We start from the raw sequence: 24,106 nt of genomic DNA on the forward strand, positions 1-24,106 counted from the left end.
TCTGACTGGTACAGGAGGAGATTGCCCCTCCTTCTCCAGCAGACCCACTGTTGGATTCCAATCACAACACCACAATTTAAAGGCATCACTTCTTCTGTTTTTCTTATTCATTGTCCAGCTCTCAGATCCTTAGCACATGGTTGAAAACCCATGATCTAAACCAAGTACACCTTAGTTCTCAAACTAACATCATTGTTCCTCAGTAAATTGTAGAGGTCTCTGACTGCAGACTCAATACATCTCCTCATTTCCTGATTGCTGGTACCAAGTACATCTATTGTGGATCCAAGTAAGACAAAGTTGTTGACAGTTTTCAATCTTTTCTCTGTTTATTATGATGTAGCCTATTGATCCAATGGTGAGAAGTTTTGTTTTCTTGACATTGAGATGCAATCCATATTGAAGGCTATATTCTTTCATCTTCTGCAGCAAACGGTTCAAGTTCTCCTCACTTTTAACAAGAAAGATTGTGTCATCTAAATAATGTAGATTATTGATAAGTCTTCTTCCCATCATGATGCCACATTCTTCTTCATAGAACCTAACTTCTCAAATTATTTTCTCAGCATACATACAGAGTGAATAGATATGGAGAAAGGCTACAACCCTGACATATACTTTTGTTGAGTTTTTAAATTAATTTCTTTTATACCGGTTTATTTACAAAGTTCATACACATTGTTTTTCACACTGGATCTTTCCCAATTGCTTCACCCACCCCTCTCTCCACTCATTAAATGTGACCCTATGATTAACCACCCCCACCCCCTGCCCATGCTCACCTCTCTTATGCTTTTATTTTTTATTTTAAATTATATAGTGTTCTCTTGCTCTGTTCTTACAACAGCCTCTTGGTCTAGGTATTTGTTTCACATGAGCACAGTTCAGTGTACTAGGATTCACATTTTCTCAATGTTAACCATAGTTTAGTTTGTTACTATCTACATAGTCAAATGCCTTTGCATAGTCAATAAGATACAAATAGATATTTCTCTGCTACTCTGTACTGAAGAGCAATGGTGTCTCTCTGGAGACTAAGGTGTGTCTGATAGGCCATGGACTTCACAATCACTTGTTATGCATCAGACAGTTGGACAATGACCAAGGAGGATAGAAGGAGAATTGATGCCTTTGAGCTGTGGTGCTGGAGAAGAGTATTGAGAATACCATGGACTCCTAGGAAAACAAACAGATTTGTCCTGCAAAGGGTTAAACCGGGTGGCTCCTTGGAGGCAAGGATTCTGAGGCTCCGTCTAACATACTTTGGACATGTTGTGAGGAGAGAGCGGTCCTTGGAGAAGGACATCATGCTTGGGAGGGTGGAGGGACAGTGCAGGAGAGGAAGGCCCTCTATGAGGTAGATTGATTCAGTGACTGGGATAATTGGGATGGGAGTGTCAGAGACAGTGCGGTTGGCACAGGACAGAGCAGAGTTTAGGTCGCTATGAGTCCCAAGCGACTCGACGGCACATAACAACAACTCTCTGCTTTCACCCAGGATCCCTCTGACTTCAGAAATTATATCACCGATGCCACAGCCTCTTCTAAATTAAGCTTGAACATCTGGCAGTTCTCTATTTATTGTTCTAGCCATGTTTTAATGATCTTCAGCAGTATTTTGCTTGCATGTGACATTAATGATATTCTATAATTTCAACATTATGTTGGATTGCCTTTCTTGGGAATGGCAACAAATATGCATATTTTTTTTTCAGTTAGTCGACCAGGCAGCTGTCCTCTAAAATTCCTGGCATAGATTGGCAAGCATGTCCTTAGCTTACCATGAATGACTAAGCTCTAATTATTAGTGCTCCTATTAAAAAACCTCAGTCATTGCCCTAGAGTCAGAAATTACTCATAACTGACACTTTAGCAGGTTTTCAGAGGCTATAAATCATGCAGGAGATCGCCTAACAATGGTGAATTCAAAAACCTAAGAATAATCTGGGATACCATCAAGAGAAATAATATGTGCATCACTGGAATCCCAGACTAGGAAGAAGCAAGTAAAGGCACAGAAAAAGTTGTGGAAGAATTACTAGAAGAAAACTTACCAGGCATAATATAGAATGAGAGAATATATATTCAAGAAGCTGAGCGAACACCATATAGAATAGACCCCACAAGAAAAACACCAAGTCATATCATAGTCAAATTTGCCAGGAGAATTCTGAAAGCAGAGAGGAAGAAACAGAAAGGTGTGTGAGAGAGAGAGACAAAAGATGTGGAGGACAGTAAATCACATGAGGAGTGTAAATTGTTAACCTCCCGTTGGGGTATCTGGGTAAGAGGTGAGCTGAGGGGTACACACCCTCTACTTCCCGCGCTTACATCCCCGCCCAGGACCTCCTCTCTCGTCTCCAACCTCCTTCCCCACAGGCACCGCTTATGCCCTTGCCCCGCCCCACCAAAGGCCCCGCTTGGTCCATGTTCTATCCCTTCTCAGAGTCCCTAACCCAGGCCCCGCCCCGTCACAGACATCGCCTATACCCATGCCCCATCCCACCCTGGAGCCCTGCCCTGTGCCCTGCGCAGGCTCAGACCCCACCTCATCCTTGCCCCATTCCTCCTGAAATCCTGCCCCAGGCCCCGCCCCATAGCAGGCCCCGCCCATACTCAATTCTCACCCCTTCCAGTAGCCCCACCCCCATGTCCCACCCCACCGCAGGCCCCGCCCCATCCTCGCCTAGTTCCTTCGAGTCCCACTCAGGCCCCGCCCCACCTCTCCACAGATACCTTGTGTATTCAGGACCCGTCTCTCCCCGGAGCCCCGCCTCCTTCTCTCCCCGCCCCCCACAGGTCCCGCCCCATTTATTCCTGATTATCTCAGAGTCCCGCCCATGGCCCCGCCCCTCCGCAGCCCCCGCCCATGTTCATGACCCATTCCTCCTCGAGCCCCGCCCCGGGCTCCGCCCCATCCCGGAGCGCCGGCCTGTCGGTGGCTACGGCCGGCCCGCGGCGGGAGCACGCGCCACGCGGGGGGCGCCCCTCTGCGGAAGCTGCGGGGAGGGAAGGAGAAGGCGCCCCTGGGCCGGAAGTGCGCTGGGTCCCGCTGGGGCGGCGGCTGGGGAGGGATCATCGGTCATGTGCACGATGTCCTTCAAGGTGAGTGCAGCAGGGACCGGGAGGGATGTCCCTGGCCGGGCATGTGGCCAGAGCTGCGGGGAGGAGCCCGCTTCCTATGACTCCCAGAGACTCCGCTGCCCGGGACCGCGGGGTGGGGTGAAGGGAAGGAGGATGCCACGGGACTGACGTGGGCCCGCGGTGTGTGATCTCGATGCTAATGAAAAAGGCTTTGGTGCGCGAGTCGCCACGGGTTAACAGGTCAGCCTTCCCGCCGCAGAGCAGCCGCAGGAGGGGCCGGGCTGCGCGGCCAGCGTCCCGGTTCTGTCTCTGCAGAACCCTGTTCTGGAATCCCAGCTGCATCCTCTGCTTCCTCTTCGCAAAACTACTTTTTTTTTTAAATCCCTGAAACTAGAACAGAATGCAGTTGCAATTGAGCACCACGCTTCAGTATCCGAAGAACTTATAGCTTAAAAATCATTCCGTTTAATCCACGCACATTAGAGTGAAAGTGAGGATAATTGATTTGCCCTCCTTGGAAGGTTTTAGTGAAAACTAATAGCTGAAGTCCACCAAGCACTTAAAATGTGCCAACTCTGAACCAAGAGCATTGCTAGCTAGGATCAATCTCAGTTCTCCTTGAAAGCTGGGGTCCTTGCTCTCTCCTCCAATGGAAAAAAAATCCCACAAACAAGAAAACACCGCAAGGCATTGAGAAGTTAAAGAAGCTCCACACTACATTGTTGTGTCCACTAAATTAGTGATGTGAAGATTAAAAACCAAGTGGATCAGACTCCAGCCACTGTAATCCTTCACCATCTCTTACAGTCGCACATGCCTGTAGGATGACATGGAAAGGTTTGCATGTTAGCAAGATCTCTGGGCCACAGTATGAAGAGGGTGGAGCTGGGAAACCCAATCCGGAGGATGTTGTGGTTAGCTTGTTAGGAAGTGGTCCTGGCTTGGCTCAGGGCATAGGCAGCAAGAATGGAAGGAAGTAGAGTGAGCGACTTTTTAAAAGGATTTTTTAATAGCCAGAATTCAAGAACTGATGTTATGCAGAATTAGGGGAAATTAGAAGGATGTAGAGAAAACACTTGCTGTAGAACCAGGATTTCAACCCCCTGCTGAGAAGATGTAGATTCTCATCTCACTAGCAGGTGAAGCTGGTGAGAACCTGCCAAAAACCCTGTTTTTGACACAGCTTGAAGATGGGATAGCTCTCCAGTTAGAGAAGATGATGAGGCAGACGAACCAGAAGCGCAGGAAGAAAGGTGAGAGGCAGGAAATAGAGATTAGGTCAAGGGATCAAGCGGTGTTAAGTGGTAATTGAAACCAGAGGAACCAAGATGTCACCAGTTGAGACTATGTGAGGACTGAGGACAAACCAGACATTTCTTGTAAGAAGACCCCCAGTGGCCAGTAAGCACAGGGAAAGGCATTCAACATCATTAATCACTAGGGGAAATGAGATTGAAAAGTCACAGTGAATTACTGCTTTCCACTCAAATGGTTATCAGACGGATCAACAGTGCCAAGTGTTGAACGGTAGAGAAATTGGAATCCTCATGCATGACTGATGGGAATGTAAAGTAGTGCAGCTTGGCAGTCCCTCAAAATACTGAACATAAAGTGTCCATGTGGTGCATCAGTCCTGCTCCTTGGTACAGGAGTGAATTGACAACCTGAAAACACTGGAAAGATGTCCACACAAACTTACTCATGAATGTTCACTGCAGTAATTATCAGTCCCAAAGTAGAAGGCATTCAAGTATCTCTCATTTGATGAATAGAAACAACCAGTGTCATATCCAGCTCATGGAATATCCTTCAGCCATGAGCAAGAATGGTGCACTGATGTACATTAAAACAGGGATGAGCCTTGGATACACTCTTGATTGAGAGACATCTAGCCAAAAGCTACCTATTGTGTGATCCTTTTTATATGAAATGTCCAGAATAAGCAAATTCTAAAGAGAGACAAAAGATAATTGATTAGTGGTTCCTGGAGATTGAGGGGTGTGGGAGGGGCTACTGATGGGCATGTGTGTCTTTATGGGGTTGATGGAGATGTTCTGGAACGGCTAATGGTGATGGTTGTATCAGCTCCTGTATACACTAGTAAACAGTTGCATTATGTGTTATTAAAAGGTGAATTTTAATGGTGCATGAGTTATCTTAATTTAAAAGGGAATTATAAAAATGATAGAAGGTGTTGAGAAGGTTTAAGAGCAGTGGCCTGCTGGAGTCAGATATGTGAATTATTGGGCTGATGGAGTCAGATATGTGAGTTATTCGGGATGTGGAAGGAATGGAGAGTAAGAACAAGGCTCCATTAACTTTAGGGATGAAGTAGAACAGGTAATGAAAATCTGAGTTTTGAACGGCTTCATTCCAAGCTTACCTCTTGCCGAGAATTTGCATTTTTTACCAAGCCGTATTGAATCTTCCTTGGAGGAAAGGATGATGAAGCTTCATCCCACATTCTTTGGGCATGTTGTTTAGGAAAGGCTGTTCCTTGGAAAGAGACATCATGCTTGGAAAGGTGAAGGGTCAGCAAAAGAGAGGAAGGCCTTCAACAAGATGGATTGACACAGCGAAGAGAATGGCACAGGTAGGACAGGGCTCAGAGCTGTTGTTCACAGGGTCACTGTGTGTCGTATTTGACTCAGGGGCACCTAAAAACAACATACCGAATTGTGGGGAGGGAGACCCGATAGCTGCTGCCATAAGGAGTTGTGCTGCTAACCAAACGGCCAGGCCTCTCTGGTGGTTCAAATCCACCAGCAGTTCCAGCTCTTCTGGAGAAAAACAGACAGTTCCCTCCTCTGCAATGTTCAGCCTTGGAAACTCCCTGAATGATTGACTATGAGATGGTTCCAACTTGATAGCAGGGAGTTTGAGGTTTTATATGGAATCACAATCATAGATATAGTAAGAATCCTCTAGAATCTTGTTATAGTGTGGCTTGAGTCCGTATAGGTAGGATGAAAATGCAAACTCAGCAGGAGATTGAACCAGAGTGACCTTGGGAAGACCTCTTTCATTGGGATGAGAAGAAGGTTGGTGAGGTTGAGGATGGACAGTGGTGCTTCATAAGTGAAAAGACAGAACTGTTAGGATTTGGACTGAGAAAGGAAAAAAATGCCAAAAATGTCAGTGAATGAAGAAGAATGGTAAGGAGGTGCCACATGTCAGGCGAGGTAGAGGATGAGGCAGGTGGGATGGGAAAGTAGACACATTTGTTAGAATTCTTTTTAAAGAGACAAACTCAGTGCAGGTCAGAGTCTCATTGTAGAATAAAGTTCATGGATTCCGGTACACTGTTGAACCAACATTCATGCACCCAGGAGGTGTGTAGGGCTGCTAACTGAAAGATAGCTAGAGAGAAAAGGATGAATCTCCTTCCGCAGAAAACTACAACCTCACAAGCCCGTGGTTGAACCCTGAGAGTGTGAACCATCGACAGCAGTGGTTTGGTTTTGAGATAACCAACTCCTTAGAGGTTCTGTTCTTCAGGAGTAAGCCTGCCAGGGGCAGGGAGGGTGTTGAACTGCAGGACAGCACCTGGATGTTGCTGGATGTTGTTAGGTGCCATCGAGTCCACGGTGACTCATAGGGACCCTGTGAACACCAGATCAGAACCTTGTCCTGACCTGTGCCATCCTCACAGTTTCTGGTTTGCTAAGGACCATTGTTGCAGTCACTGGGCCTGTCCATCTCACTGAGGGTTTTCCTTGCTAGAAAGAAAGGAGTATTTAGGTCTTTTTGAACATGTCCTGCTCAAAGGGAAAACATTTCAAGCATACCTTTGTCAGAAGCGTAGGCACTTGTGTTTAACAATCATTGTAATCTACTGAAAGCATCTGAATTATATTCAATGCAACTTCAGTCTACCAATCAGTTTAGTAAAACCATATGTATTTTTTAATAAATTTCTTGAAATGAAATTGACAAGTCACAATCAAGCAGTTTTTTATTATGATCTAAGCACAACAGTCTATCTTAGAACTTATTTTCATCACCATGTCAGTTAGCTGTTACTCCCCATTTCACCCCTACACTCCCCAGACCTAGGCAATCACTAGGTTCCTTTTTATCACTATTGACTTGCCTGTTTGGGACGCATATATTTCTAGCAGACTTGAAACTATGGTCTTGAGTTTTGAGTTTGAGAAGCGCATATTATATGTACCTACTTCTAAGAATTGACGCCTTTGAGCTGTGGTGCTGGAGAAGAGTATTGACTGCCAAGAAAACAAACAGATCCATCCTAGAGATGGTTAAACCAGGCTACTCCTTGGAGGCAAGGATTCTGGGGCTTCGTCTGACATACTTTGGACATGTTGTAAGGAGAGACAGGTCCTTGGAGAGAGACATCATGCTTGGGAGGGTGGAGAGACGGCGCAGGAGGGGAAGACCCTGTATGAGGTGGATTGATTCAGTGACTGGGGTAATCGGGATAGGAGTGTCAGAGGCAGTGCGATTGGCACAGGATAGAGCAGGGTTTAGGGCTGTTGTACATAGGGTCGCTATGAGTCGCAAACGACTCGACGGCACATAACAACAACTTCTAAGAAAGTAGAATTCTGGTGGCCTAGTGGTAAGAAGCTGTGCTGCAATCCGAATGGCACATGATTCGAATCTCCCAGCTGCTCCTCAGGAGAAGGGTGGGCAGCCTCCTCCCATACAATTACCCGCCTCTGAAAACTCCCTGGAGGGTCACCTCTGGGTTGGTTCCAGCCTGATGGCACACACAACAATAACTTCTAAGAAAGAGTCCTGAAGACATAGTGGCTTAAGTGTTGGGCTGCTGACTAAAAGGTCAGGAGTTTGAACCTGCCATCTGCTTCTGAGGAGAAAGATGAGGCGAACTATACCTGTTAAGATTTCCAGACTCAGAAACCTGGAGGGCTGCCTTGACTTAGAATTAAATCAATGGCTGTGGTCCAGATGTCTTATCACTTAATTTTTCTCCTCGATTCCCTATCACTTAACAGATACAGAGTTTTAGACTAATTTAGTGTTAATTAAACATTCTGAACTTTTCACATACTTAGCACACAGCAGGACCCTGGATTAGACAGACACTGACATTTTTATGACATCTGCTTGTTAGTCCTAAAACTATCCTCATTTAATGCAGTCATTTACTGAGTAAAGCTGACAGACTCTTGGTGAGAAATAATTATGAAATAATTTCATTTAAATTCCTTATATATTTTATACTGGTTTATTGACAAAGTTCATATACATTGTTTTTTCCACTGGATCTTACACCTTCCCTTTATCCACTCTTCCCTCCACACATCAAATTGTGCAATCCTATGATTAAGGTCCTCCCCCCACCCTGTCCTCACCCTTCCACTCCCCTCCTCACCTTGGATCCTCAAACACATTCTACAAAAATGGTCTTATGTACAGTATTTGTCCTTACAAGACTGAGTTAGTTCACTTAACATAATATTTTCCAGTCCCTCCCAGGTTATATAGTAATTTTCACAATCATTGCTCCTGCGTGCTGCGTAGTAGTCCTCTGCATGAATGTACCATAATTTCTGAGTCCATTCTATTGAAGTTAGACATTTAGGCTGTTTCAGTATTCTTGCTACGGTGAATAATGCTGCTATGAACATTAGTGTACAAGTCTCTGTGCCTGAGTTCTCATTTTTTCAGGTTATATTTCAAGCAGTGGATTGACTGGGTCATATGGAATTTCTGTGTTCAACTTTTTAAGGAAACACCAAACTGCCTTCCAGAGTGGTTGTACCATTTTACATTTCCACCACCAATGTATAAGAGTTCCTATCTCACCACATCCTCTCCAACATTTATTACTTGCTGCCCTGCTAAGCTTTGCAACTGCTACTAGAGTAAAATGGTATCTCATTGTGATTTTTATTTGCATCTCTCTTATTGCCAGTGATTTTGAGCATTTCTTCATGTCTCTGTTGGCCATCTGACTGTCCTCCTCTGAAAAGTTTTTCCATGTCTCTTGCCCATTTTGCAATTGCATCAGTCTTTTTATTCTGGTGGCCCAGAAGTATTCTGTAAACTTTTGTTATGAGACCCTTGTCTGAGATGCTTTTGCCAAATGTTTGCTCCCAGTCAACGTCATTCACCGTATTAACAAGGCAAATAACAAGAACTTCTATGTCTTTTAAATCTCTACCCCCATGTAGCCTTTAGTCCAAATTCCAGTTGTGTAAAAGCAGCATTTCCCTGCTGTGTTTCCTCTCCCTTCCTTCCTTTAATTAACTCTAATACCATTAGCCATAATTATATAAGTGAAGGAAGAAAAGAGAAAAAATATGGCATGTGTGTTGTATTTGTCTTTGTGGACATTGATACTTCATTTTTCTAACAAGGAATAAGATAAAAACTGTCATTCTCTGCAGCCAAGCAAGTTTGGATTTGAACACTGGCCTTTCCTAACTACATGATCTTGAGTAATTGTTTTCTCTGCATCGGTTTCATCATAATTAAAATGAAAATGACATTTTGAAAAATTGTGCCAAGTCAAAAAAACTAATCACAAAGGGCATATATTACATGATCCTATTTATATGACAAGGGAGCCCGAGTGGCCTAGTGGGTAAGGAGCTGCACTGCCAACCCAGAGGCAAGTGGTTTAAGTTCATCAGCTGCTTCTCAGGAGAAGATAGGCAGTCTTCTTTCCTGGGATTGACAGCCTCTGGGTCCAGTATGCGCTCTATCGTGGATGCTCGGTGGTGGGATGGAGGAAGCATTTCACCTTTAAAGGAGCCTAGGCATGTAACAATGTTTATTCAAACTAAAAGGTGTTTAACCAGTGGTGGCATTTCTACTGTTGTTGTCGTGTACCGTAGAGTCAGAACCAACTCATAGCTGACCCTCCAGCGGGTTTTCAGAGGCAGTTAACTGCACGGGAGAAGATTGCCCATAATTTTTCTATTCTGTACAATAAGGCCAATGAGTTTCTTAAGTTTGTTAGTTTCATTATGATGAATAATAGAAATGAAACATTGGCATCTCACTTAGGCAGTGTGTCCAACACTGCTCTCAGAACAACCAAATCTATGAGGTAAGTATTGCTTCCTGTCATGGTTGTTGTTAGGTGCCATTGAATCAGTATGACTCACAGGGACCCTGTGAACAATAGATGTGAACCCTGCCCATTCCTGCACCATCCTCACGGCTTTACGTCCATTGTTAGAGTCCATCCATCTCGTTGACAGTCTTCCTCCACTGACCCTGTACCTTTCCCAACATGACGTCTCTCTCCAAGAACTGGGTTCCTCCCAAAAATATGCCCAAAGTATGTGTAGTGAAGTTTCACTATCTGTGCTTCTGGTTGAGAAGCACTCTGGCTCCACTTCTTTCAAGACCGGTTTGTTTGTTCTCTTGGCAGTCCATAGGCTAGTCAACACTCTTTGTCAACATCACAATTCAAAGTTATCAATTATTTCACTGTCCCAACTTTCAGATGCATAGGAAGCACCTGAAAAAGACATGGCTTGGATCAGGCACATCTTAGTCTTAAACTTACATCCTTGCTCTATTACTAGTATCTTGATTTTTTTCAAAAAGCAGTAGACACACAGGGAAAAAACATTTTCCATTTCAACATTTCTTACACATTACAAATTGTCTGACATTAATTATGTTTACCATATTGTCTAATTATCGCCACAACTCTTCTCTTTCACCCTTAACAGATGTTCTGTGTGCCCAAGCAATGAGTTCCCAGGGAACGTGTCAGGTTCTTTCCACCTTGCCAGAAGAGGAGCTTGGAGTGGAGAGTTAGAAGGTGGTCATTGCGGCCAACATTGTCTACAGGTCCTTGTTGTCTGTTGTTATTGTTGTTATGTGCCGTCGAGTCGACTATGCCTCATAGCAACCATATGCACAATAGCTCTGAACCCTGCTGGGTCCTGCGCCAATCTCACTATCTCTGACACACCTACCCTCATTACCTCAGTTACTGTGTCAATCCACCTTATCTGGGGTCTTCCTCTCCCATGTTGTTCCTCCATCCTTTCAAGCATGATGTCCTTCTCCAGAGACTAGTCCCTCCTGGCTACATGCCCAAAGTATGTGAGACAGAGTCTCAAAATCCTTGCCTCCAAGGAACAGCTTGGTTTCACCTCTCCAGGACAGACCTCTTGGTTATCTGTTAGTTGTAGACTTTGTTGTCTAAAGGTGAAGAATTCTGCAGAAGGCAAGACAGCATGATGATTAAAAGGGCAACTTCCAGCCGCCGACTGCTTGACACTTGACCCTGACTTACCATTTCTTGTTTACCTTATCTGTAGAATGAGGCTCTGAGTCATGGCAAGCTGTATGTTGCTGGATAGACCTATGCTTTCTAGAGTCTTCATTCTTGATTGTGATCTGTTGCAAACAGATGACCAGGCTTTCTTCCGAGGCATCTCTTTGTGGTCTTGAACCACCAGCCTTTCAGTTAGTCACCAAGCACTTAACCATCTGTGCCACCCAGGGATTCCCCAGTGTACTAGTGACCCTGTAGGAGACATGACCTCCCCTGTACAGTTTCCAAGGCTGTGACTCATTTCAGAGGTAGAGTGCCTCATCTATGTACCTCACAGAAGCTGGGGGTTTAAACCACTGGGATCTTGGCAGCAGCCGGATACTTTAGCCACAGTGCCACCAGGGCTCCCTAGATTCCCCATAGGCACATGGAACTCATCATTTTTTCTCAAAGTCTGTCCCAGATAAAGTATTTCTGACTTTCATAAATTACAATCAACTAGACACTTAATCCAGAACTCTGGGAATGAATCCTGAACCCCACCTTCCCTCCTTTTCACCTCGTCTATGTACAATCACAGAACAAGACTGTCGGTTTGGGTCTTGACATTTCTCTGATCTGTCCCATCCCGTTCCCCGCTGCCTGCCATTGCCTTGGCTCAGGCCCTCATCACCTTGTGCCCAGTGCACTGTAGTGGCCTCCTGACCCAGGTGGCCACCGTTCTCCTGCATCTGCCACAAGCACACTTCTGAAAGCAAAGGGGCAGTGTGTCCCTGCCCCAAAGACCTTCACTGATGCCCAGTGCCCACCAGGGTAGGGTCAGGCTCCACAGCGTGGCACGGGAGAACCCGGCAGCGGTCCCTGACCACTTCCCTACTTCCCCTCATGCCCTCTCCCCACACACAGATTTCACCCCAGCCCTTCTGAGGCTCCCAGAATGCAGTAGACAACTCCTATTTTAGCTCCACCAGCCCATCTGCCTGGGGTACTTGCTTGTCACCCCTGTGTCCACCCACACTTCTGTTCATCTTTCAAAAACTATCTCAAGAATTCTCTCTCTGAGCTGTTCCTCATGACCTTTCTAAGATAGAATGGACCATTCTTGGCTTTAAACTTCCAAGGTTTGCACAAATAATCATTTTTCATGCCTGTTAACATGATGCAGTTTCCTGTTAGGGCATAAAGCTGTTGTGGGCTTAGATCAGTGGTGATGTGTCCCCCTAATCCTGGCTCCTATAGGACCACATCCCTGGTAAATACCAGTGACAAGGTAGATGAATTTGCCTGCACTGATATTTTTAAAGAGCTTTAAGCATTATGCATATCTAATTGCCATTACTTGAATACTTTTATGCTTTATCTCATTTAACCCTCCTAAAAACACATGAGAAAGTTACTGTTATTCCTATTTTACTGAGACCGAGAGAGATCAAACAACAGCCCCAAAGACCTGCACTGGGAAGTGGCCAGGACAGGATTTAAACCAAGCTTTTTTCCTGCCCCAGAGCTAATCAATGAGTTCCCCTGCCTCTAACTCCCAATTTAAAAACCTCTGTCTCCCAATAAATGATCTTGTATGGTTTTTCCACAAAGATCCATTTCTAGAATTCTTTAGAAGGCCAGAGAATCCAGCCAGAAAAGGGCTGAAATATCTGAAGCCATCCCAAAGACCAGAGCAAATCCCATTTAGAGAACTTGTGATAACAGATGACTTTTCAAAGTCTTGGGAATTAGGGTAAATCAACAGAATTAATAAAAAATTTGTTACAGCTTTTTACACCTGTTTGCACGTTTCAGGAGAAGCCAGCAAGCCACAGTGTGTATTAAGTTCTCTTCCTCCTTCACTCCCCCAGAGGTCATTTGGCCTGTGCAATCTCTATTAAATCCCTATTGTTTCTTAATTTATTATTCAGGTCAAACCTGCCTTGCTATTCACCCAGTGAGTAACAGATTGAGCTCACGTGGAGAGAGTTGCACTGCTAAACCAGAGGCCATGCCCCCTCTGCCCGCTGGAATCCACCATCTGCTCTATAGGAGAAAGATGCGCGTCTTCTCCTATGGTTTTTCTATAACCTTGGAAACCCAGTAGAAGGTCGGCTATTAGATTAGGTTCCAACTCCACGGCAGTGAGTGAGTGAGTGCAGTTAGATCCCAAACCAAAAACCAAACCCACTTTTAAAAAAAATATTTTTATTTTAATGGATTTTAACAAAAGTTTACATAGAAATTGGATTTTAATTCATACATTGTTGCACATTTTCCTCCCTCCCCCACTTTCTCTCCTCCCCAGTTCACGTTAGGTTTTTTAAATATTCATTCATTGCTGCACAGTTTCCTCACTTTTCTCTATCCAGCGTGCAGCCAGCCACCCTGCGGGACAGAGTAGAATGGCCCCATCAAGTCCACAACTGAATCGTTACAGAAGCAGGTTGCCCCTTCTTCCTCCCACCAGATGGCTGGTAGCTTGAACTGCTGACATTTTAGTTAGAAGCTGAGTCCTTTAACCACTATGCTACCAGGACCCCGAATTAGACCGAGCCTGATACAAAGGCTGTAAATAAGGATATGGATACTATGGTGGCCGTTTGGCCTTTAAATTCTTGAGACTGTGTGTAACGAAGACAGGCTATAGAACTGGAATTTAAGGCAATTCCCCCCACCCCCAATGAACTACTGCATGCTTCAAAATCAGGAAAGGAGTCCATCACGGACGCATCCTGTCTCTATAACTTTTCGATCTATATGGAGAACAGATCATTCAGGAGGCTGGGCTTTGACTATGTATGGCATCAGGATTGGAGGAAGACTCATCAACAACCTATGTTATGCAGATGACACAACCTAGCTTGCTCAAACTGAGGCGGATCTGAAGCACTTGCTGCAGAAGATCAAGGACTGTAGTCTTCAATATGGATTGAAGCTCAACATCAAGAAGACAAAGATTCTCACCACTGGGGCAATTGGCAGCACTGTGATAGATGGAGAAGAGATTGAAGTTGTTAACATTTCAGCTTGCTCAGCTCCACAATCAAAACTCTTGACCAGCAGTCAGGAAATCAAAAGAAAAATTGCACTGGAAAAATCTGCTGTCAGGGATTGCTAGAAAGCAATGATGTCAATCTAGAGACTAAGGTGTGCCTGATTCTGTCTTTGCAGTCACTTGTTATGTATGCATCAGAGAGCTGGACAATGATTAAAATGTCAGAAAAAGAATTGATACCTTTGAGTTGTGGTGCTGAGGAAGAGTCTTAAAGCACCAAGAGAACAAATAAGTCTGTCTTGGAGAGGGTAAAACCAGGTTTCTCCTTTGAAGCCAGGATTTTGAAGCTCCGTCTCTCATACTTTGGGCATGTAGACAGGAAGGTCAGTCCTTGGAGATGGATTTATGCTCAAAAGGGTAGAGGGACAGCACAGGAGAGGAGGACCCCAGATGAGATGGATTGACACAATAATTGGGGTAATGGGGGTTGGTATGTCAGAGTCAGGGAGACTGGCTCAGGATAGGGCAGGCTTCAGAGCTATTGTACATAGGGTCGCTATGAGTCGCAGGCAACTCAGTGATATATAACAACAACAAAAACATTGATTCTTACTTTGTAAGGGAAGGTAGAAGGGAAAGCTGATAGCTAGCATCTGTAAGCATTTTTGGCATGCTGGGCATTGCTGGAGGAGTGGGTGAGTAATCCGTATGGTTCAGTACTAGCCATAAACATGGTAGACATCAGGTGTTCCATCTACAGAAGAAAGCTGCAGCTCGCCAGCACCAGCCACTTGCCCAGGCCAGGATGGAAACCCAGAGCTGCCTGGTTCTGAAAGGCCCCCTCCCACATGGATTATTTTCCACATCCAAGTCGTCTTATGGAGAGAAATTGTTCAGCAGTCAACTCTCATTTGAGAGAACTCTGTTTTCCAGTCCTATGCCTTCACAGAGAAGGTTCCAACATTAACATCACAGCTTTAAAATCCCCCAGCAGTGGAGTGAAAAATCCTCTGAAGGACACGTTACTGTAGTTTCTACCCAAGTTCCTAATTCTCTGATAATATCCAGCTGATGTGAAAAACTATTAGGTTTATGGAAAGAATGAATCCTGTCTCCCAGACAGCTTGAATCAAAGTAGAAAGTGTTGAGCACAGAGAAAAGATGCAGATATACACTCCTTTGGAAGGTCAGAATTGGGGCAGATTTTGCACAGCTTAGCAGTGAAGAGAGATTTGAGAATGTTTCAGGAAGGAAATTGTAATTGAGCAGGGACTTGGCCTGGAAACGATGGGGAAAGTTCATTTCAACAAAAGAGGAAACTACGAACAAAGACACAAGCAGCAATGTGAGGACGTTTGTGGGAAGTAGAGTATTCATAGCACTGTATTAATCAACAACATTTGCTCTCCAAGATAACATGTAACTCGAGTGCCTTGGAGGAAGCAGTGTACTCTGCAACCTTGTGTGTTAAAATCTCATACTGCTGGAGGAAAATTAGTCCAAATGATATGGCACACCTGGGAATTTCTTGCTTTTGAATATATATACGAAGACGTTGTTGTTGGTATGTGCCAGCAAGTCAGAATTGACTCATAGCTGACCTGCCAGTGGGCTTTCAAAAACTGTAAGTTACATGGGAAGAGATTGCCCATCTTTTTCCTGTGGAGCAGTTGATAGATTTGAACCACATTCCTTTGAGTTGGTACCACAACTTATTTTTATATTAATTTTAATGAAAGTTTACAGAAATTTAGAATTTCCATTCATTCATTGTTGCACTTTTCTCCCTGCCTACCCCCTCCCCCCAAATTAGCTCCTTTCTCTGAAAAGTAAAAGAAAAATTGGTTATACAGTCCCTCCCAAGTCCACTCCACTGTACAGCCTTCATTCTGGACTACTGTCATGATAATAATACCTAATCATATATCCCTTTTGAACAGTTCTCTCCCTCATCTGTTTCAATGCAGTATACATTATTTATTCCCTCTTTCTCAGTCTTCCCTCATCCCCAATGTCAGTCCCATTTTACAACAGTGACACTATGCAATATTTGTCCTTTGTGACTGAGATATTTCACTCAGCATAATATCCTCCAGGATCACCCATTTTGAATAATATTGCATGAGTTCCTTGTTTTTCAATGCTGCTGCATAGTATTCCATTGTGTGAATATACCACAGCTTCTCTAGCCATTCATTTGTTGATGGGCACTTGGGTTGTTTCCAACTCTTTGCTATTGTGAACAAAGCCACGATAAATGTGGGTGTGTATATATCTGCTAGGGTGGCACTTATGGTTTCTTTGGGGTATATTCCCAGTAGTGGAATTGCTGGGTCAAATGTTATTTCTATTTCCAACTTTGTTTTGTTTTGTTTTTTGGTGAGAAAAATTTATATTTAAAATGAGCCAGCTGGACTCAGTTTAGATGATCCCAATTTTGTTGGCAACATCCAAAGCATCATAGTCAGGAGCAAGTAGAACATAAGCCTTCTTCTCTCCATCAGGCCTAATCAAAGTGTTGACCTTAGCCACATCAATGTCATAGAGCTTCTTTACAACTTGTTTGATTAGGTGCTTGTTGGCCTTGACATCCACAATGAACACAAGTGTGTTGTTATCTTCTGTCTTCTTCATGGCTGACTCAGTGGTCAGGGGAAATTTGATGATGACATAGTGGTCAAACTTGTTTCTCCTGGGGGTGCTTTTAGGGGGGTATTTGGGCTGCCTTTGGAGTCTCAGTGTCTTAGGCCGCCAGAAGGTGGGTGACGTCTGGATCTTCTTTTTTTTTTTGTGGCTGTGGATGCCCTTCAGGACTGCCTCCTTGGCCTTTAATGCCTTTGCTTTGGCTTCGGTTTTGGGAGGGACAGGGGCTTCCTTCTTCGCTTTCAACACCATCCTCGTAGAAAGGCTATTTCCAACTTTTTGAGGAAGCACCATACAGCTTTCCATAGTGATTGCACCATTTTACACTCCCACCAACAGTGAATAAGGGTTCCAGTCTCTCCACAACCTCGCCAGCATTTGCTGCTTGCTGTTCGGTTAAATTTTGCTATTCTATTTTATTTGTATCTCTCTTAGAGTTAGGGATTTTGAATATTTCTTCATGTGCTTGTTGGCCATCTGAAATTCTTCTTTGGTGAAGTTCATATCCTGTGCCCATTTTTCAATTGGGTTATTTACCTTTATCTAGTTGTGATCCTGAAGTATTTTTTAAATTCTAGATAGAAGTCCCTTGTCTGTAATGTCATTACCAAATATTTTTTTCCCAATCTGTGGCTTCCTTTTTTACCCTGTTGGAGAAGTTTTTGGTTGTGCATAGTAATTTTATTCTTAGAAGGTCCCATTCATCTATTTTATCCTCTTTTGGTTGTATATCTTTCAGGATGCTTGGAAGACTGTTTATATTGTGGATTACAACTTCTAGCATTCTTCCAAGCTTTCCTTTAATGAAGTTTATAGTCCTTGGTTTTAGTTGTAGGTCCATGATCCACTTTGAGTTGGTTTTTGTGTATGAAGTGAGGTGTGGATCTTGCTTCAGTTTTCTGCAGATAGTTTTCCAGTTTTGCCAGCACCATTTGTTAAAAAGGCTGTCGTTTTTCCACTTAACTGATTTCATCTCGTCAAAAATCAGTTAACCAAAGATAGATGGGCTGATTTCCGGGTTCTCAATTCTATCCCATTGACCTATGTGTCTGTCATTGTACTTGTACCACGCTGTCTTAACCACCATGGCAGTGTAGTAGGATTTGAAATCAGGGAGTGAGATGCCTCCTACCTTGTTTCTGTTTTTAAGGAGGTGGCACAACTTCTTGCTTTTAGGCTACCAAAGCTCCCTGGATAAAGGCATGTTAATGTTGTTGTTGGTAAGTGCCATTGTCTATAAATACATGTTTTTATGTGCTATAGATTTGACTATGTTCATAGATACCCTGTGAACAGTGACGCTGCACTTGGTCCAATCCTAAGCCAGCTTTACCATCTCTGACACACCAGACCCCATTGCCGCAGTCACTATGTCAATCCGTCTCACCCAGGGTTTTCCTCACATGTACTGACCTTCGACCCTTCCAAGTATGATGTCCTTCTCCAAGGATTAGTCCCTCCTGGCCACATGCCCAAAGTTTGTGAGATGGAACCTCAAAATCCTTGCTTCCAAAGAGCAACCTGATTTCACCCTCTGCAGGACAGACCTGTTTGTTCTCTTGGCAGTCCATGGCATGATCAATACTCTTCTTCAGCACCACAGTACATGCTAACATCTATTTACATAGAAGTAGCCTTTGTAACTGATGCCCATTTTAAGACTCCTGTTTTGGTTTGTGTTTACAGAAGGAAACTCCGCTTGCAAACGCTGCCTTCTGGGCAGCCAGGAGAGGAAACCTGGCACTCTTGAAGCTGTTGCTGAACAGTGGCCGTGTGGACGTGGACTGCAGAGACAGTGTAAGGACGGCAGTCAGTGCATGCATGCCCAGCGCGCATCCTCTGCCAGCATGCAAGCCCCTCATGAAAACATTTCCTTTTGCGATGCTTATCGATTCTTCTTTGTATTTTCTTGCTTTATTCCTTTCACAAAATCCTGGGTACTAGTATTTTTGTTGTTAATGTGCTGTCAAGTTAGAACTGACTCATAGATGACCCCCTGGTGCATTTTCAGTGACTGTAAATCGCACGGGAGGAGATTGCCCATCTTTCTCCCTCAGAGCACTTGGTGGATTTGAACCATGTGCCTTAGATTGACAATACAACTCCTTACTCATTAAACCACCAGAGCTCAAAAAAGCCTACAGCACCCAGGTGGCTCCAGGTCCAACCCTGCCTCAGACAAGATCAAGTGGGTGGTATGGCCATAGATCAGGCTACTAGAGTGACTTTAAAAATATGTGTAAGAAGTCAGAAGCAAATGAAACAGTTACATACATAAAACAGAAGGTGGTCACATGAGGGCAGAAAGTTAGCTGGAAGCCAGAACTGGCAGATTACAAAAAGAAAAGGTAACTGAGTCAAAGAATTCAAATCAGCTGCTTTTATGAAAAGATGGAGATAAGTTAGAGCAAATAATAACTCCATGGACTGAGGATTTAGGGGTTTCTCCTACAACAATGAGAATACAGAACTTGAAGCCCCCCGCTAACCTCTTAACTCTTCAGAACCTTTTACAAACATTGTTATTGTTAGGTGCTATTGAGTCAAATACAATGCATAGTGACCCTGTGAACAAAAAAATCTGAATCCTGTTCTATCCTGTGCCATCCACACACTTCCTGACACACAAGAGCCCATTGCAGCACTCACCAAGTCAGTCCACCTAGTTGAGGGTCTTCCCCTCCTTCACCGACCCTCCATTCTTCCCAGCATCATGTCCTCCTCCAAGGAATAGCCCCTTCTAGCAACATGCCCAAAGTATGTGAGGTGAAACCTCGTCATTCTTGTGTCCAAAGAGCAGTCTGGCTGCACCCTCTCAATGGCATATCTTTATTTTTATTCTCTTGGCAGTCTATGGGATGTTCAGTGCTCTTCTCCAACAGCACAGCTCAAAGGCATCAATGCTTTTTCTGTCATCCTTATTCATTGGCCAGCTCTCAGATGCATAGCAAGTGATCCGAAAGACAAGTAACTGGCAGCTGGACAGGAAATAAAAATAGCTCCCACTGCCCAGGAGCAGACTCCACTTAGCGCCCTTTCCTCCTTAGCTGGAGGCCATGCTGTCTCCTTACTCTCAGGATTTTGCATCCCTGGGGACATGGATGGAGGCTCTTGGATGAGTGGAGAGCCGAAATGTTTGTATTTTAAAATTTAAATAAAACTCTTTTCGAAGAATCTTTATTGTTTTCCTTAAAACAGCATGTGCCATTTCTAGCTTATATTATACACGTTTGATAAGAGAAACAGCCCCCAGGCCATGGGTGAGAAAGTAGTGTTTGCTAAATTAGCTTACCCATCCTGGGGGGTGAGATGTTTCCTAAGACCCACACCACCCTCTCCAGCTTGCTGTTTGCCTTAGAGTCTGAACCGTGTGCATATCAGCAGTGGGCTCCCTGCTCCAGGGACCACACTGACATCAAGTCCAGAGGTAGGAGGAGGGAGAGACTGGAGAGCCCAGTGGTGCCTGCCCTGACTGTATGTCTGCTGGCATTCCTCAGATCCCTGAGACCTACAGCTTCTCTGCCCACCTTCAGGTCTAGGACAGGTAATGGTGCCCCACTGAACAGCTCTATGTCCTACCTTGCTCTCTGTACCACATCTTTAGAAATAAACTCTTCATTAGATTTTCTGCAGATTAACCCCATTCTGGATCTGCTATCTGTTTCTTTGAGTTGTGGTGCTGGAGAAGAGTCTTAAACATACATGGATGGTCAAGAAAACAAATAGGTCTGTCTTAGAGAGGGTGAAACCAAATTTTTCTTTGGAGGCCAGGATTTTGAAGCTCTGTTTCACATACTTTGGGGACGTGGCCAGGAAGGACTGGTCCTTGGAGAAGGATATCATGCTTGGAAGGGTAGAGGGACAGCACAGGAGAGAAAGATCCCAGATGAGATGGATTGATATAGTAACTTGGGTAATGGGCGGTGGGGGTGTCAGAGACAATGAGGTTGGCTCAGGATAGAGCAGGCTTCAGAGCTATGAGTCGCAGGCAACTTGACAGCACATAATAACAGCATTTGTTTCTTGCCAAGACCCAGACTTATTGGCATACCACGAATCTTTATTTGAAGTGGCCCTTCTGGTCCTGTTTGCCTCATGGAACTGCAGGACCATGTTGGGCAAAACCGTGCCTCACCCACACTGACCACTTTCCCCTTTCTTGACGTCTCTCCTTCACAGATACCCTGGGTCTTCCTCTGATTTCTAGTCAGCCTAAGTACCACACCCACCTCCCCCCAGAACACCCCCACAGCATCAGCCTTTCCCCCTCAGAAGGCAACCATCTTTCCTCTCCCTGGAAGCTCACAATATCTGTCTCCTGGGTGACTGGTAGCCATTTTGATCCAAAATTTACTTTCTTTGAACATAAGCCAGTATGTTTATACATCACCACTACTTATTTGTTTTAAAGAAGTATCATCAAGAACTTTCTAGAAAATGGACAGTACCTTGGTCTGTGGTGATTCCCTGACCTCACAGAGTAACTTGATGGTGAGGATGTATTTATAGCACCTCATTTCTTTTCAAGGGTCTCCTCAGGTCCTTCCGGGGTTGGTGTGTAAGTGGCAGCCATTGTCTGGGAAGAGTGGAGCCCTTTGTTATGTACTGATTTCACTGTGTTCATCCCCACCCCCTCTGTACACTGTACTGCTCATCGTCACGTGCCACTGGAACATGGGGTTCAGACCCCAGGATGGGTTCTTGAGTGGTAGTTGGCTTCTCAGGCTATTCCCGCCCTCACTAACAAGGCCAAGACCCCAGGATGCACTAGGAAGCCTGGGAGTCATCACAGTGTAGAGATTCGCCTAGCAGGCTTTCTTGGGGACTGCCCCTACACTCAAACAAGATGTATTCATAACTTTCCAACAAAAGGAAGCCAATATTCCATCTCTAGGCCTTGGTTTTTCTTTATTATTCTTATTATTAATTTTAATGAAAGTTTACAGAGACTTCGGATTTCCATTCATTCATTATTGCACTTTCTCCCTGACCACCCTCTCCCCCAGTTCACTCTTCTCTTTGAAGAGTAAAAGAAAAATTCTTTCATTGTTATGCAGTCCCTCCCCCCAAGTCCACTCCACTATGCAGCCTTCGTTCTAGACTCCTGTCATGACAATAATACCTAATCACATATCCCTTTTAAATAGTTCTATCCTTCATCTGTTTCAATTCAGTATTCATTATTTATCAGTTATTTTTATGTGCCTTCGTGTCAGACCCAGCTCATAGTTGGCCATCCAGCAGGTTTACAGAGACAGAAAATTTCCCTGGAGCAGATGCTCACCCTTCTCGTGCAGAGCAACTGGTGGATGCGAACTACCTGTCTCGGACTTGGAATCACCACTCCTTACCCACTGGACTACCAGAGCTCGCTGTAGGCCTCCATATAATGTTTGAACACTCATCCTCAGTTCCTGGATTCCTGAAGCCTTTGTGCAATGTTTACACATTTTTGTTTAGTTTATCTCTCATGCTGTGCAGATACTGTTAAGTGCTGTTGACATGTCTTTACCACACAAGTGTGCAGTGGCTCAGCTCTTAGACTTTGTAGGTGCATTAATCGTCTACAAATATTGTGCTTCAATGTCTTGTTTGTTGTGGTTTTCACTGTGTTTATACCCATCATACCCTCTTAGCTAAACCAGTCTGGTTCCTTGGGTGTTTGGGGGGGTTACCCCCCAGGTAAACACACACGCATTGGCACATCTAGTATAAGAATTACTTGGAGTAAGAGGATAACATTTAAAGTGAAGACTAATTTAAACTTCAGGCAATGAAATTAAATAACTTTGATCTTTAAACTGTTAAATTCAGTCAAAATTATAGATTTTTAATACGAAGGAAATATGTTTGTATACCTTAATAGATCTTTGTCCTTACTTCTTTTCCCCAGCCTGTGACTTTTTCTTGGTTGGACATGATGTAGAATTTAAATACAATCTATAAAGCTATTCTCACACACACACGTGTCTTTTCTGGAGCACGTAAGTCTAGCTTTTTTGTTTTCTATTAAATATCCAAATCAAGTGCTTTGTATTTCCTCTGGTTTATGATTAATTTTGAAAGCACTGTGACCCATGATAAAAGATTTACTCACCTCTTGCATAAAGGGTGCATTTATAGCTTTTCTATTCAGAATGACTTTAAGTCAAGAGTGTTCTTATCTGCTTTCCACACAGAATTTCTCACATTCAAGAGGAAGTAATACCAAGATCCCCTCTCCAGTAAAGTAGAAATCAGAGGAAATCATTCCACAGTATAATAGATAGTATATTCTACATAAAACTCTCACTTCCCGATGCCAGATAGTCACTTGGCATAGAAATAATAGAGCACTACATTGAACTTACTAGCTTTCTTGATGTGGCTTATCTTTTTTTACTTGGAATGAACAAGACTTGCCCAAAACTAACACTACCACTCTCAGAAAGAAGTGTAACAAAAAAAAAACAAAAGAAAGCCAGATGATAACATTTACAAAAATTTTGTAATATTCTTTGACTATCTAACATTTACTGAACACTATATGAGTTGTAATGTTAAAGAAGAATATAGACTGCACTCCATAGACTGCAAAAAGAACAAACAGACATGTCTTGGAGAAGGTGCATCCAGAGTGCTTCTTGGAAGCAAAAATGACGAAGCTTTGCTTTGGGCTTATTGTTCCTTGGAGAGAGACATCATGCTTGGAAAGGTGGAGGGTTAGGAAAGGAGAGGAAGACCCTCAACCGATGAATTAATATGGTGACTGCAGCAATAGGCTTTTAAAAAAAAAAGTATGTCAGAGTTGAAGATGGTATAGGACAGGACGGGGTTGAGATCCGCTGATCCTAGAGTCGTACTCAGTTGCACCGAACAACAACAACATTGCCTAAATTAACTCATTTAATGAGGTAGATACATTTTTTTATTCCATTTTGCCATTTGTAGTATTTACTATTCTCAGCTCTGCTGGCCTAATGGTAAGAAGCTGCAGTGCAACCTCAAAGGCATTTGGTTCAAATCCACTAACTGTTCCATGGGAGAAGGATGGGACGTCTCCTCCTGTGTGATTTACAGCCTCTGGGAACCCGCTGGAGGATCAGCTGTGGGTTGGTTCTGACTCAGCGGCACACAACAATAACAACAACATCTTCAGATGAGGACAGTGAGATTTTTTTTAAAAAAAA

At 43.8% G+C, this 24,106-nt stretch overlaps 2 protein-coding genes across 2 annotated transcripts in view; one reads left to right on the top strand and one right to left on the bottom strand.

Annotated features, from left to right (window-relative positions):
• LAMA3 (laminin, alpha 3) overlaps positions 1–2,680 on the bottom strand; it is a 383,386-nt gene extending 380,706 nt beyond the window's left edge. The window contains 1 exon segment of the mRNA XM_006895048.1: positions 2,664–2,680. Coding sequence (XP_006895110.1) covers positions 2,664–2,680 — 17 coding nt within the window.
• Positions 2,681–3,093: 413 nt separating this feature from the next.
• The window catches only part of ANKRD29 (ankyrin repeat domain 29), a 61,627-nt gene continuing 40,614 nt past the window's right edge, over positions 3,094–24,106 (top strand). Inside the window, exons 1-2 of the mRNA XM_006895049.1 lie at positions 3,094–3,105; positions 18,624–18,734. Of these exons, the coding sequence (XP_006895111.1) occupies positions 3,094–3,105; positions 18,624–18,734 (123 nt within the window). The remainder of the gene's footprint in view (positions 3,106–18,623; positions 18,735–24,106) is intronic.

This window comes from Elephantulus edwardii, unplaced genomic scaffold (assembly GCF_000299155.1).
Source record: "Elephantulus edwardii isolate Elephantulus edwardi_28Jun2011 unplaced genomic scaffold, EleEdw1.0 scaffold00155, whole genome shotgun sequence".
Classification (NCBI taxonomy): domain Eukaryota; kingdom Metazoa; phylum Chordata; class Mammalia; order Macroscelidea; family Macroscelididae; genus Elephantulus; species Elephantulus edwardii.